The sequence below is a fragment of the Salvelinus namaycush genome, chromosome 42, assembly GCF_016432855.1.
Source record: "Salvelinus namaycush isolate Seneca chromosome 42, SaNama_1.0, whole genome shotgun sequence".
In the NCBI taxonomy this organism is placed as follows: Eukaryota; Metazoa; Chordata; class Actinopteri; order Salmoniformes; family Salmonidae; genus Salvelinus; species Salvelinus namaycush.
In genome coordinates this window covers 17627870-17643672 of record NC_052348.1, presented here as the reverse complement: position 1 = coordinate 17643672, position 15803 = coordinate 17627870, and the positions used below count along the sequence as shown (strand labels likewise).

General features: G+C 43.7%; 1 protein-coding gene across 1 annotated transcript; it reads right to left on the bottom strand.

Moving 5' to 3' along the window:
• Positions 1–1227: 1227 nt before the first annotated feature.
• On the bottom strand, positions 1228–14441 carry snapc3 (small nuclear RNA activating complex, polypeptide 3). The gene is made up of 9 exons (XM_038981737.1): positions 14212–14441; positions 13801–13884; positions 13585–13666; positions 13078–13182; positions 12687–12836; positions 12070–12152; positions 10284–10442; positions 2155–2262; positions 1228–1991 (listed from the first exon to the last, which is right to left on the bottom strand). The coding sequence occupies exons 1-9, from the start codon at positions 14439–14441 to the stop codon at positions 1844–1846; spliced, it is 1149 nt and encodes a 382-aa protein (XP_038837665.1). The 3' UTR covers positions 1228–1843.
• Positions 14442–15803: the final 1362 nt, after the last annotated feature.

The following is a 15803-nucleotide window of genomic DNA, read 5'->3' as shown; positions in this document are numbered from 1 at the left end:
CTTTTGAATGCTGGCGGTGCTTTCACTCTAGTGGTAGCATGAGACGGAGTCTACAACCCACACAAGTGTCTCAGGTAGTGCAGCTCATCCAGGATGGCACATCAATGCGAGCTGTGGCAAGAAGGTTTGCTGTGTCTGTCAGCGTAGTGTCCAGCGCATGGAGGCGCTACCAGGAGACAGGCCAGTACATCAGGAGACGTGGAGGAAGCCGTAGGAGGGCAACAACCCAGCAGCAGGACCGCTACCTCCGCCTTTGTGCAAGGAGGAGCACTGCCAGAGCCCTGCAAAATGACCTCCAGCAGGCCACAAATGTGCATGTGTCTGCTCAAACGGTCAGAAACAGACTCCATGAGGGTGGTATGAGGGCCCGACGTCCACAGGTGGGGGTTGTGCTTACAGCCCAACACTGTGCAGGACGTTTGACATTTGCCAGAGAACACCAAGATTGGCAAATTCGCCACTGGCGCCCTGTGCTCTTCACAGATGAAAGCAGGTTCACACTGAGCACATGTGACAGACGTGACAGAGTCTGGAGACGCCGTGGAGAACGTTCTGCTGCCTGCAACATCCTCCAGCATGACCGGTTTGGCGGTGGGTCAGTCATGGTGTGGGGTGGCATTTCTTTGGGGGGCCGCACAGCCCTCCATGTGCTCGCCAGAGGTAGCCTGACTGCCATTAGGTACCGAGATGAGATCCTCAGACCCCTTGTGAGACCATATGCTGGTGCGGTTGGCCCTGGGTTCCTCCTAATGCAAGACAATGCTAGACCTCATGTGGCTGGAGTGTGTCAGCAGTACCTGCAAGAGGAAGGCATTGATGCTATGGACTGGCCCGCCCGTTCCCCAGACCTGAATCCAATTGAGCACATCTGGGACATCATGTTTGCTTTAGTCCAGGTCTGGGAGATCCCTCAGGAGACCATCCGCCACCTCATCAGGAGCATGCCCAGGCGTTGTAGGGAGGTCATACAGGCACGTGGAGGCCACACACACTACTGAGCCTCATTTTGACTTGTTTTAAGGACATTACATCAAAGTTGGATCAGCCTGTAGTGTGGTTTTCCACTTTAATTTTGAGTGTGACTCCAAATCCAGACCTCCATGCGTTGATAAATTTGATTTCCATTGATAATTTGTGTGATTTTGTTGTCAGCACATTCAACTATGTAAAGAAAAAAGTATTTAATAAGAATATTTCATTCATTCAAATCTAGGATGTGTTATGTTAGTGTTCCCTTTATTTTTTTGAGCAGTGTAATTGACCTCATCTGTACGCATTTAAATAAATTGCTTCTATCAATGGTACTGTGTCAAGTCGACGGTTATCCTTTCACCCGTCACATGGAAAACTATTAGCCTAACAGATCGGTTAAGATTATTCCATTGAAGTGTTTTGAATCAAGACGTTGCTAGAGTGCCCTTCCAAGTCACCATCACTCAAGAGCTTTTGCAGGACGAAATATCCAGAGCCACGACAGGCAGCAGAAGACAAGGGCGTTTTCCCACTTACTTCCACTTTAATTAGTGAAACCAATTCTTCACACGAGCTACAAAGCTATAATCATTCAAGTGAACTTTTCATCATGAGTAGCATGAGCTGGTGACATCACCAGCTCACCACTGAAGGTTCATCAATCCAAAACGAACAGTCTATGAGCTTTACAATTCTAGAGGACTACAGCAAACAAAATGCTTTATTAACAAACATTTCCATGTGATCATGAATCCCAAGACAAATAGAACAGTAGATAAAGTGCCTTAATGCCAACAGAAATAACTTCCCTATGTGCCAATACTGCACAGCAGTAGAAGGGAGAAACGTTAGTAACGTGACCAGCTCGGTCTCAGTTGAAGGCCCCAGGGTCCACATAAGGGTAGGCCAGGAACTGTCCTAGTTTGTTTCCTTTCTTGTCGTAGTGAAGCATGCGGAAGCACCGCTCACAGAAGAGACACGGGTCATTTGGGGCAAATGGATCATTTGTGGTTAACCATCTGAAAACAAAAGTCAAATTAGTACACTGACAACTTGTAATGAATTAAAACTAATGTACAGTCAATTATTAGGGCTATGTTTTTTTGGCCAGGTCATGTAAAAAGGGAAAACTCAGGACCCAAGTAATTATCTTTTATTGTGGGCGACATTTTCTCTACACACCTGCCGATGTAGACGTGACACACGGCGCACTTCCTGGTCATGACCCTGTGCTTGTGGGTAAGGAGAGGGTACAACTTCCTATCCAGGCAGTCATCCTTATGAGCCAGTCTGGAAACATTGGGCAGAGATAAAATAAAAAACATGTCCACACTAATGAAACCTAGCCAAACCAAGCTGTACTGAGCTAGCCTTGTTACGCATCTACCATAGTGACTGGAACCTTTCACCTTTATCGTGGAATGATCTCCAATGCACTTTAAAATATGATGAATTGGTGCCTCAGTGCAGGGGTGTCAAACTCATTCCATGGAGGGCCGTGTCTGCTGGTATTTGTTTTTCCTTTTAATGAAGACCTGGACAACCAGGTGAGGAGAGTTCCTTACTAATTGCTGACCTTAATTAATCAAATCAAGTACAAGGGAGGAGCGAACACTCGGTCCTCTGTGGAATGAGTTTGACCCCTGCGCTGTAGGCCTAGGGCACTTTTTTCCCAAACTCGGTCCTCTGGACCCCAAAGGGTGCACATTTTGTTTTTTGCCCTAGAACTACTCAGCTGATTGAAATGATCAAAGGTTGATGATTATTTGAATCAGCTGTGTAGTGTTAGGGTAAAAAACAAAATGTGCACCCTTTGGGGTCCAGAGGACCGAGTTTGGGGAAAAAGTGCCCTAGGCCTACAGCGCAGGGGTCAAACTCATTCCACAGAGGACCGAGTTTGGAAAACACTGGTCCAGGGCATGTGATGGCTCCTAGGGGATCTTTTTACTGAAGAATGTCTTAAAATGACAACAATACATGAAAAGCAAAACACTATCATTTTTTTATGAATGTATTCTGTATTGTATTAAACAGGGCTCATCTGGAAAAGAGACCTTGATCTCAGCCTTGACTCCCTGTCAAAATAAAAGGTTAAATAAAAACTGTTGAAAAGGACAAAGTGATGGGAAAATATCTGAGCCAGCACAGTTTGGTAACAGTTTTACTGGCATCACTGAGGCCTTCTTGGAAACGTCACGCCACAAAACCAGCCTTCATGCACAGTTAGTGCCTCCAGCAAAGAAAACCAGTCAGAAGAATGCTAAAACTTGAATCAAATCAGTCTCAGAAAGCTTAAAAGGCTGACCTACAATACAGATCAATTGGAAAGCCTCAAGGCTCTTTATCATGTGAGTGAATTGATCAAAGAAATGACTTGATCCTATTCATCTAGAAAGGGCAGCACTTTCCCCTGACCTGCTGTCTTACAAGAAATCTGACCTTCTTCACAGTACTGATATGAGTAAGGTGAACGGATTTCTGACACATTGATTTCTCATAGATACAGCAACATGTTTTGGCTCTGTAGTCGGCACTTTGGTTTTTAAATGATACAATGACTGAGGTTAAAGTGTAGACTGTCAGCTTAAATTTGAGCTTATTTTCATCCATATCAGGTGACCTGTTTAGAAATTAACACACTTTTTGTACATTCGTTAAGTACTTAGACCCCTTGACTTTTTTCATATTTTGTTACGTTACAGCCTTATTCTAAAATTGATTAAATGTTTTTTCCCCCCACTCAATCTACACACAATACCCCATAATGGTTTTTAGAAATGTTTGCAAATATATACAAAAAAAGGTAATATTAAAATGTACATAAGTATTCAGACCCTTTACACAGTACTTTGTTGAAGCACCTATGGCAGCGATTACAGCCTCAATTATTCTTGGGTATGACGCTACAAGCTTGGCGCACCTGTATTTATGGAGTTTCTCCCATTCTTCTCTGCAGAGCCTCTCAAGCTGTCAGGTTGGATGGAGAGCGTCGCTGCATAGCTATTTTCAGGTCTCTCCAGAGATGGTCGATCGGGTTCAAGTCCAGGCTCTGGCTGGGCCGCTCAAGGACAGGTCCCAAAGCCACTCCTGCGTTGTCTTGGCTGTGTGCTTAGGGTCGTTGTCCTGTTGGAAGGTGAACCTTCGCCCCAGTCTGAGGTCATGAGCACTCTGGAGCAGGTTTTCATCAAGGATCTCTCTGTACTTTGAGCCGTTCATCTTTCCCTCGATCCTGACTAGTCTCCCAGTCCTTGCCGCTGAAAAACATCCCCACAGCATGATGCCGCCACCACCATGCTTCTCCAGACGTGACACTTGGAATTCAGGCCAAAGAGTTCAACCTTGGTTTCATCAGACCAGAGAATCTTGTTTCTTATGGTCAGGTGCCTTTTGGCAAACTCCAAGGGGCTGTCATGTGCCTTTTACTGAGGAGTGGCTTCCGTCTGGCCACTCTACAATAAAGACCTGATTGATGGAGTGCTGCAGAGATGGTTGTCCTTCTGGAAGGTTCTCCCATCTCCACAGAGGAAACTCTGGAGCTCTGTCAGAGTAACCATCGGGTTCTTGGTCACCTCCCTGACCAAGGCCCTTCTCCCCCGATTGCTCAGTTTGGCAGGGCGGCCAGCTCTAGGAAGGGTCTTGGTGGTTCCAAACTTATTCCATTTAAGAATGATGGAGGCCACTGTGTTCTTGGGGACCTTCAATGCTGCAGACATTTTTTGGTACCCTTCCCCATATCTGTGCCTCAACACAATCCTGTCTCGGAGCTCTACGACAATTCCTTCAAAGTCATGGCTTGATTTTTGTTCTGACATGCACTGTCAACTGTGGGAACTTATACAGACAGGTGTGTGCCTTTCCAAATCATGTCCAATCAATTTAATTTACCACAGGTGTTCTTCAACAAAGTTGTCGAAATATCTCAAGGATGATCCATGGAAACAGGATGCACCTGAGCTCAATTGAGTCTCATAGCAAAAGGGTCTAAATGCTTAAGTAAATAAGGTATTTAAAAAAATAATAATGTAATTATACATTTGCTAATATTTTAAAATGCCTGTTTTCGCTAATGTCATTATGGGGTATTGTGTGTAGATTGATGAGGAAAATAGTTTATTTAATCCATTTTTAGAATAAGGCTGTAATATAACAATGTGGAAAAGCACATGTTGACAAGATGTTGGGGAATCACTGAAGGGGAATATTAAAATTATCTGTTTAAGTCATTAGTAAAGAACACATCGTTAAAGAGTACAATTATATTTTATAGGTGGTTTTAAGCCTGTCAATCATTTATTGCTTCATAAGCAGAAACATTGTGGGTGCCCAAGTCATTAAGCATGTTGTGAACCTAGGGTCACCCTAAGTTCATATCATTGAACGCATTAAGGCGTTATCTGTTAGACGCCTAGAGTTCCGAGCTTGCAGACACGTCGCTGCTTATAAATACCCCTGCTTGTAACCTGACACCCCCCCGCACCGCTACCGCCTGTATATAGCCTCGTTATTGTTACATTTTTTATTTTATTTAGTTGATTTAGGAAATATTTTCTTAAATCCTATTTTTCTTAAATGCATTGTTGGTTAAGGGCTTGTAAGTAAGCATTTCACAGTAAGGACTACCCCTTTTGTATTCGGCGCATGTGACAAATATAATTAGATTTTGATTTGACACACACATCCCAAGAACCCATTGGCTCTTGTGTAGAGACAGAAACAGAGCGGGGAGAGACAGCTCGAGAGAAAGATTTCATTAAAAAGGTAAATAACATTTTCTTTAAAACCTTTTATTTTCTTAAATCTTCAGTACAGAAATGTAAGCATACATATTACAATTATTAAAGTTTTCTATGCAATATTAAAAGACTGTTCTTAGAAAAGACTGTTCTAATCACTGTTCTTAGAGAAGAGCATGTCCGTCTTTGACCTGGGACTGACTGTAACCGAACACCACCGCCACTTGCCCTCCTACCCCTTGTACAATACATAAATAACCCTTGTACAATATATAAATAACCCTTAGCCTCCTACCCCTTGTACAAGGTATAAATAACCCTGTGAGCTAACTCTCAGCTCATTACACACCACCTTGTGAAACACATCCCAGTCCTCAAGCCTGTATTCCACTCAAGGTTTGGTCTGTATATTCTTCTCCTTCGGCTACAGGCTGGGTAATCAAACGCCTTACCCCATAGCTGTCCAGTAGACATAACCACTTGATCTCCCAGCACCGTTATGAGTAGTATTTGGGTTCTGCACAAATGTAGAAAACTATTTTTTGTAGTGTTGATTTATACTAAGCCCTTTTTCTGTTGAAGCCTGCATCCTACTTCCGATGTTACGGTCATCACGTGCGTGTCTGTAAGTAACAACTCCATGTTTTTCTTCTTCTTTAGAGTTTTCTGTTTCTCTCGCGAGGTTTCTTCTTGCTCGCAGTGTTCACAGGACAAGCTTAAGACTGACTTATACACAGGCAAACCTATCCGGGTTGACCAAAATGGCGCCGTCAGAGAGGGCTGCCTCACTTCTAGGCCTTAGGAAACTTTGCAGTATTTTGTTTTTTTATGTATCATTCCTTACATTGTTAGCCCAGAAAATCTAAAGTGTTACTTCATACAACCAGGAAGAACTATTGGATATCAGAGCGACATCAACTTTCCAGCACTACAACCAGGAATACAACTTTCCCGAAGCGGATCCTTTGTCCGAACCACCCAGGGCATTTGAAGTGATTCCAGAGGCTGACCCAAAACAACACCGCCGGAGAAGAGGTAGACGGAGCGGTCTTCAGGTCAGACTTGGGAGGCGCGCACACCACCCACCGCTTCCGAGTATATTACTTGCTAATGTTCAGTCTCTAGATAACAAGGTAGATGGAATTAGGGCAAGGGTTGCTTTCCAGAGAGACATTAGGGATTGTAACATACTGTTTCACGGAAACATGGCTCTCTCGGGATATGCTGTCGGAGTCGCTACAGCCACCTGGATTCTTTGTGCGTCGCGCCGACAGGAATAAACATCTCTCCGGGAAGAAGGTGCCGGGACTGTGTTTCATGATTAATGACTCATGGTGTAATTGTAACAACATACAGGAACTCAAGTCCTTCTGCTCACCCGACCTAGAATTACTCACAATCAAATGCTGACCGAATTTTCCTCAGTTATTGTCACAGCTGTGCATATCCCCCCTCAAGCCGATACCATGACGGCCCTCAAGGAACTTCACTAGACTTTACGCAAACTGGAAACCATATATCCGGAGGCTGCATTTTTTGTAGCTGGGGATTTTAACAAAGCAAATTTGAGAACAAGGCTACCTAAATTCTATCAGCATATTGATCGCGCTGGAAAAACACTGTCACTGCTACTCTAACTTCCGCGATGCATACAACACCCTCCCCGACCCTCTTGTCGGCAAATGTGATCGACTCCATTTTGCTCCTCCCTTCCTATAGGCAGAAACTCAAACAGGATGTACCTGTGCTAAGGACTATTCAACGCTGGTCTGACCAATAGGAATCCACGCTTCAAGATTATTTTGATCACGCTGACTGGGACATGTTCCGGGTAGCTTCAGAGAATAATATTGAAGTATATGCTGAGTGTGAGTGAGCTTATAAGGAAGTGTATAGGAGATGTTGTACCTACTGGGACTATTAAAACCTACCCTAACCAGAAACCGTGAATAGATGGCGGCATTCATGCAAAACTGACAGTGCGAACCACCACATTTAACCATGGAAAGAGGACTGGGAATATGGCCGAATACAAACAGTGTAGTTATTCCCTCCGCAAGGCAATCAAACAAGTGAAATGTCAGTATAGAGACAAAGTGGAGTCGCAATTCAACGGCTTAGACACGAGACATATGTGGCAGGGTCTACAGATAATCACGGACTACAAAAGGAAAACCAGCCACGTCAAGGACACTGACGTCTTGCTTCCAGACAAACTAAACACCTTTGTTGTCGGCTTTGAGGATAATACAGTGCCAACGATGCTGCCCGCTACCAAGGACTGTGGGCTCTCCTTCTCCGTGGCCGACGTGAGTAAGACATTTAAACGTGTTAACCCTTGCAAGGCTGCCGGCTCAGACCGCATCCTCAGAGCATGCGCAGATCAGCTGGCTATTCAATCTCTCTATCCCAGTCTGCTGTCCCCATATGCTTCAAGATGGGCACCAATGTTCCTGTACCCCAGGCGGCACTGAACTAAATTACTATCGCACCGTAGCACTCACTTCTGTCATCATGAAGTGCTTTGAGAGACTAGGCAAGGATCATATCACCGCCACCTTACCGGCCACCCTAGACCCACTTCAATTTGCTTACCGCCCCAATAGGTCCACAGACAATGCAATCGCCGTCACGCTGCACACTTCCCTATCCCATCTGGACAAGAGGAATACCTATGTAAGAATGCTGTTCATTGACTACAGCTCAGCATTCAACACCATAGTACTCTCCAAGCTCATCGTTAAGCTTGAGGCCCTGGGTCTCAACCGCGCCCTGTGCAATTGGGTCCTGGACTTCCTGACGGGCCGCCCCCAGGTGGTGAAGGTAGGAAACAACATCTCCACTTCGCTGATCCTCAACACAAGGGTGTGTGCTCAGCCCCCTTCTGTACTCTGTTCACCAATGACTGCGTGGCCACGCACGCCTCCAACTCAATCATCAAGTTTACAGACGACACAACAGTAATAGGCTTGATTACCAACAACAACAAGACAGCCTACAGGGAAGAGGTGAGGGCACTCGGAGTGTGGTGTCAGGAAAACAACCTCTCTCTCAACAAAACAAAGGAGATGATCATGGACTTCAGGAAACAGCAGAGGGAGCACCCCCCTATCCACATCGACGGGACAGCAGTGGAGAAGGTGGAAAGTTAAGTTCCTGGGCATACACATCACGGACAAACTGAAATGGTCCACCCACACAGACAGCGTGGTGAAGAAGGTCACCTAAAACCCTCAAACTTTTACAGATGCACAATTGAGAGCATCCTGTCGGGCTGTATCACAGCCTGGTACGGCAACTGCACCGCCCTCAACCGCAAGGCTCATCAGAGGGTGGTGCGGTCTGCACAGCGCATCACCAGGGACAAACTACCTGCCCTCCAGGACAGCTACAGCACCCAATGTCACAGGAAGGCCAAAAAGATCAAGGACAACCACCACCCGAGCCACTGCCTGTTCACCCCGCTATCATCCAGAAGGTGAGGTCAGTACAGGTGCATCAAAGCTGGGACCGAGAGACATCTTCTATCTCAAGGCCATCAGACTGCTAAACAGCCATCACTAACACAGAGTGGCTGCTGCCTACACAGACTTGAAATCATTGGTCACTTTAATAAACAGATCACTAGTCACTTTAATAATGTTTACATATCTTGCATTACTCATCTCATATGTATATACTGTATTTTATACCATCTTTTGCCTATGGTCACTCATTGCTCATCCATATATTTATATGTATATATTCTTATCCCAAAGTTATTTTTACATATTTTTACTTTAAAACACATTTCTTTATGTTCAACAAGTTCACTACACATCACCTGAGAGGATGTCACTAAGAGATCAACAAGTTCAAACTTCAAACGCATTTTTTACTTCAAAGAAACAGGTGTACTGTCAAGTTACAGAATGACACACTAAATATAGTGAGACCATCCAGAGGTGATGTCATTAAGAGGTCAACCAAAAGGACACAGCAAAGCACATCAATCCGTTTTTGACAGCAACTGTCTACTATATTCGCTCTTGCATATGCTGTTTGTTTTGGTTGTGTTTGAGATTATTTTGTGCCCAATAGAAATTCATGGTAAATAATGTAGTGTGTCACTTTTATTGTAAATGACACAATACATTATTTACCATGAATTTCTATTGGGCACAAAATAAATCTGAAACACAACCAAAACAAACAGCAAATGCATCCCAAAAATGTGTAGATGCACAAGTTTGATATAGTCATTGCGTGCTATGAACATAAGACCAAATACTAAACATTTTACGTGAATTTGTCACAATACTTTTGGTCCCCTAAAATGGGGGGACTATGTACAAAAGTGCAGTAATTTCTGAATGGTTCACCCAATATGATTAAAAATACCCTCAAATTAAAGCTGACAGTCTGCACTTTAACCTCATAGTTGTATCATTTATAATCCAAAGTGCTGGAGTACAGAGCCAAAACAACAAACGTGTCACTGTCCCAATACTTTTGGAGCTCACTGTAGGGGGAAACGACACACCAAGTCAAAGCTCAAAATCCAGGTATCAATATGGATGACAAAATACGATCTCTGACCTGATATCGGTGATGATGACAACGTGCTCGCAGTCTCCCTGGTGACAGAAGAGGTAGGGGTAGCCCACCTTCACGATCAGGTCGTAGAACCTGGTGTCCTCCATCTTGGCCTTCTGGAACGTGGGGAAGTCTCTGGTCTTTGCCCAATCAATGGTGGTCCTGGACATATAGTACAATGCAACTTTATTGTCCAATTTGAAAAGTACAGTAGAAAGTAGAGGGAGAGAAATGAACTCCAACACCCAGAAAATACGCTTTGGAAATCTAAAAGCGCAACGATTTAAGATTTTACTGAGTTACAGTTCATATTGAAATAAATAAATTAGGCCCTAAACAGCTCTGGTGGACATTCTTGCAGTCAGCATGCCAATTGCACGCTCCCTCAAAACTTGAGACATCTGTGGCATTGTGTTGTGTGACAAAACTGCACATTTTAGAGTGGCCTTTTATTGTTTCCCAGCACAAGGTGCACGCGTGTAATGATCATGCTGTTTAATCAGCTTTTTGATATGACACCTGTTAGGTGGATGGATTATCTTGGCAAATGGGAGAAATGCTCACTAACAGGGATGTAAACAACTTTGTGCACAACATTTTAGAGAAATAGGCTTTGTGTGTATGAAGCATTTCTGGGATCTTTTATTTCAGCTCATGAAACACGAGACCAACACTTTACATATTGTGTTCATATTTTTGTTCAGTATACTTACTAGCCTTGTCTGCGAAATGATTTGATTATACTTGGGCTTAAAGGTTGTTTCTAGTTCATCAATAAAATGCACATGAATACCCATTAGATATAGCAGATACTGAGCAAATGGCTAAGTGGATGAGAGGGGAGCATGTAGAACGTATTTTCCTATTTCCAATGGGTCTTGTTTGACATTTTAAGGAACTGGATTGTGGCCCATTACAATCTAACATCTCTGTTGATTCCGCTGACACATCCCAAAGGTTAACCCAGGCATATAGTTGAGTCTGGGTCATAATTAGGCAAACCGAATGCAATATTCTGCACCTAAAACCTTCCCAAATCTCCACCTCCGATCCAATATAGAGTTCTATGGCTGAAAAAAGTATTGTCTTAATACCTTGTGGATCTGCCCCTACCTCTCACTCTACACTAAATGTCTCTGCAATATACAGGCCTGGCTTTTGTCTTTTTCGGGTTACTCCCTGGCTTCTACAGGCCCATTTCCACAGATGTTCTCTCACAGGATCAGGATCAGCTAAGGTGAGAGTTCAAGTAAGCCTAGTCTGAAGTGTTCAGTCAGTCCAGTTCAGTCAGTCCAGTCGACGTAGCCAGAGGGGATGACGGTTCAGTCAGTCCAGTCGACGTAGCCAGAGGGGATGACGGTTCAGTCAGTCCAGTCGACGTAGCCAGAGGGGATGACGGTTCAGTCAGTCCAGTCGACGTAGCCAGAGGGGATGACGGTTCAGTCAGTCCAGTCGACGTAGCCAGAGGGGATGACGGTTCAGTCAGTCCAGTCGACGTAGCCAGAGGGGATGACGGTTCAGTCAGTCCAGTCGACGTAGCCAGAGGGGATGACGGTTCAGTCAGTCCAGTCGACGTAGCCAGAGGGGATGACGGTTCAGTCAGTCCAGTCGACGTAGCCAGAGGGGATGACGGTTCAGTCAGTCCAGTCGACGTAGCCAGAGGGGATGACGGTTCAGTCAGTCCAGTCGACGTAGCCAGAGGGGATGAAGGTTCAGTCAGTCCAGTCGATGTAGCCAGATGACAGTTGGATGTCAGAGAAAACGAGAAAGAAGAGAGAGAGCTACTTACTCGCTCATGTCCTGACACTCAGGGTGACGCATGTCATTGTAGAAGACCCCTTCAAAGTAGAAGAAGGCGGATTTGAAGTGATCCTGAAACAGACAGTGAAAAGGTTCACCCAACACCGACATGATGATCAAGTCCTATTATGTAGGCTTATACTACTGAATGTTCGGTTTTGGAAGTGGGGTGGTAGCGTCTAACATTTGGATTCATTAGTTTGTTGTGCACTGCTCTGTGATGTAAGGGACAACTTTTTAAGACAAACTGTCTAGCGACTATGGATTCACATTCCGACGGTAGCCTAGCGTTTAGAGCGTTGGGTCAGTAACTAAAACGGCTGCTAGTTCGAATCCCAGAGCCGACAACGTAAAAAAACCTGCCTATGTGCCATTGAGCAAAGACTTTAACCCCAATTGCTCCAGGGTCGCCACTGATAATGGCTGACCCTGGCCGTGACCCCAATCTCTGAGGGTGTCTCAGGGGGAGTTGGGATATGCAAATAATACATTTTCATTTCACACGTGTATAATACACACTTGTACATGTGTGAAACAGGGAAATATAAGCACCCACCTACCATTACAATAGTATGGTTTGAGCATGTCTCTTTGTGTGCGTGTCACCTTGCTGATGAAGTCCGGTGCCATGTCAGGCGTGTTGCTGAACTCTCCAAAGACCTGCAGGTCACTGATACAGCAGATAGCGTCCCTCAGGTCCACCAGACTATGGGAGCCCAGCATCTGAAGGGTCATGTGGGGCCTCACATACCTAAACTGGAAGAGAACGTACGTTATAGGGAAATAATGCAAGCTCTAGAATGCCCTTTAAGCCAATCAGAAATGGGTATTCAACAATGCCATGGTACAAATTAGATTAATAGGCAAAGATAATGTACATGTCTTACAAAAGCACATCTATTGTTGTGTCTAATGATGGAGATTGTTGGAATTAGGCTTTTCAACTTTTGGTGATTCTCACAAAGACTTGGAATCGAAGAAGTGAAACTGCACGTACTCTCTCAAATATGGCTGGGTAGAGAACGTTGATGCTCAAAATTATCTCCCCTTCTGGCACCAAGTCAACAGGGTCCTCAGGCCTTTTACCCACCGCTAGGCTCTCCTAGAAGATCAAAACAACACACACACACACACACACACACACGTCAACCAAATTTCTAAAAACAGCCCCCTCTTAGCTCTTGTCGGTCGTGTTCATTAGGCACCAAACTGAAGAATTACGACCCAGAGGTCTGGGTGCGTAGACTTCTGGGTGTCAGTCACACTACAGGTTAAAGGTCACATCAACAGGTTATACTCTATGCAAGTGACCCATTGTTTTCCAATGGTATTCAATGAGCAAAACAATGTGCGCAATGGTCTGCAACGCAAACGCCTGGTAGAAGTAAATCCATCCTCAAACACAAATATACGTTTATATATCTTAAATTACTTAAATAATATAATCATGAATCCCACGGAAGTAAAACGGAAGGGGCGGTTACTTTCACAGAGTATAACTAACCAGTTCGTCTTGGTAGTGGTCAACTCTGCTTATCTTATCGATCCTCAGGGTGCCTTTGTAGTCCTGCTTCTTCTTCCTCTGTCTGAACATGAACAAGGCAACACTTTTTTAATGCAGTGAATGAGTAACTGTCTGCATAACATGGAATTGGCGCATTTATCATGTATAAATGGTCTAGGATATCATTTGTATAGTGAAAACGTTGTAATGTTTTACATTAGTGTTTGAAGAGTGGGGTCAGGTGGCACAACGTTGGTGTCAAGAGACTCGTCTTCAGCTTGACAGCGAAGAGTGTCAACGCTGGGAAAAGATTCAACAATGTGAAGATACAGAACAGATGGGTCATTTGACAGCAAAAGGTCTGAATCTTCACTTTATAAAAACCATCTCTGATACCACTCGTTTTGACCAAGATTCTAAAATGCGTCATAAAACAAAAACAAAGGGAAGTTATATCCCTGGTCCACTACTACAGACGCTGAAGTTCAACAACAAACATCATATTACTGAGAAAAAGTAACTAGCATATTGAGAAGTTACTGCTTGTCAACTAGACAGACACAATGGCTTTTCAGCTGCCTAGCTAGAGTACCAAATACATTTATAACTACCCCTTACTGTACAAACCTGCAGATAGCTTTCAGTTCATCCAACGTTTCTGGTGCGATTCCCATCTCCTTCGCAAAGTCGGCATCTTCAGTCTCTTCGTATTTTTCCTCGTAGGAATAGTCAATTGGTTTCAATTTCTCAAGCCATGCTGTTCTGAATGAGCCAACGTGGAATGGTTTGGTATTTATGTCTTTATACTCAAAAACTGGAATATTTTCGTTCACGTTTGAGCTGCTGCTCGCCGCCATTTTTTCATCTAAATGACGTCAAAATTCCCAGGTAACGCTGGGTAATGAAGTGTCTCGAGATGGGAAAATACAAGGGAAACTACCGATTGATTGAGTTATTTTACACTGGCCCGGGTTGAACCGAGCGAAACCCGGCACGTCATCCAGCGAAAGCGGGGAGGGAGGAGTGCCCATCTCAAATGGAAAAGTAATCTGCGCTGCTCGGTCATTTTGTCAACATAGTGCAACATCTCTTTCCATGACTAGTTTTCATTGGGAGGGCAGATAAAGCATTTTTATCCAAAGCAATCACAGAATCCTAATAATTTATACACGTGCTTAATTACGTCACTTTTGCATTGCGCCGACTTCACCATAAAACAGAGTGGAGCAGCCAGGTTCCAAATCGAATGCAATCAACTTTCAGCCGGGCAAAAACACGCCTAAACGGGTGCCCGGGCGAGATTAATCGAACCCCCTCTCTAATAAAGGGTAATTGTGGGGCTGCGTTTAGCATTTTTTATTTGTATTTAACCTTTATTTAACTATAGTGACGCCTCTTGCACTGACATGCAGTGCCTTCGGCTGCGCCACTCGGGAGCCCTGCAATTTAGGTGGGTGTGTCCTTGATTATGTAACCCCACCATGCATAATTTAGTAGGCTATTTTATAAAGGTGTCAAATGGGCAAGTTCTCTTCCTTCTGGTGAAAGATTAACTCCAAAGCCCAATAGCTATTTTTTTCGTCTAAATTCAGAGAGAACTATCTCCTTTCTTTCATCAACTGGTATCTTTTAGACCTATCCCCCCCCACCCAATGTATTTAAAAATACGTTTCTTCTTTATTTGACAATCATTCCTGTCCTATCGAACATGGCTCACGTGAAGAATGGGAACATCCAAAAGGTAAGACGTTTTTAGCCGGTTTACTTATTTTTTAAATTTGAATGTTCAATAGGCCTACATTTTATTTAAAGGATAAATCTGATGTTGATATCATTGATGATCAGTCCTTGTAGATCTGTCCATGAATTTGAGTGGTTACATTTCAATAACAATTTTAAATAACAATGTCAAATATATGTCAACAGTCCCTCTTCCAAAGGACCCTTCTATGGATAAAAATTGGGATATAATTTTTGGGGGTATTTTGTATGTCCACCAAAATAATCTGCTATCATGGGACTGACCAACATTTTTTTTTTTTACCTAATCCTACTTCTATAGAAGCGTTCAATATAATTTTTGTATAGCATCATACACATTACTTTATAGTTGGAAAGTGTAATTTGGTCGAAGATGCCTAATAGCTTCATTGTTTTGTTGTTCTTAAAAACGGCAGCATTAGACCTTTTTATCTCAATATCAAATCATTTCTGGGTAA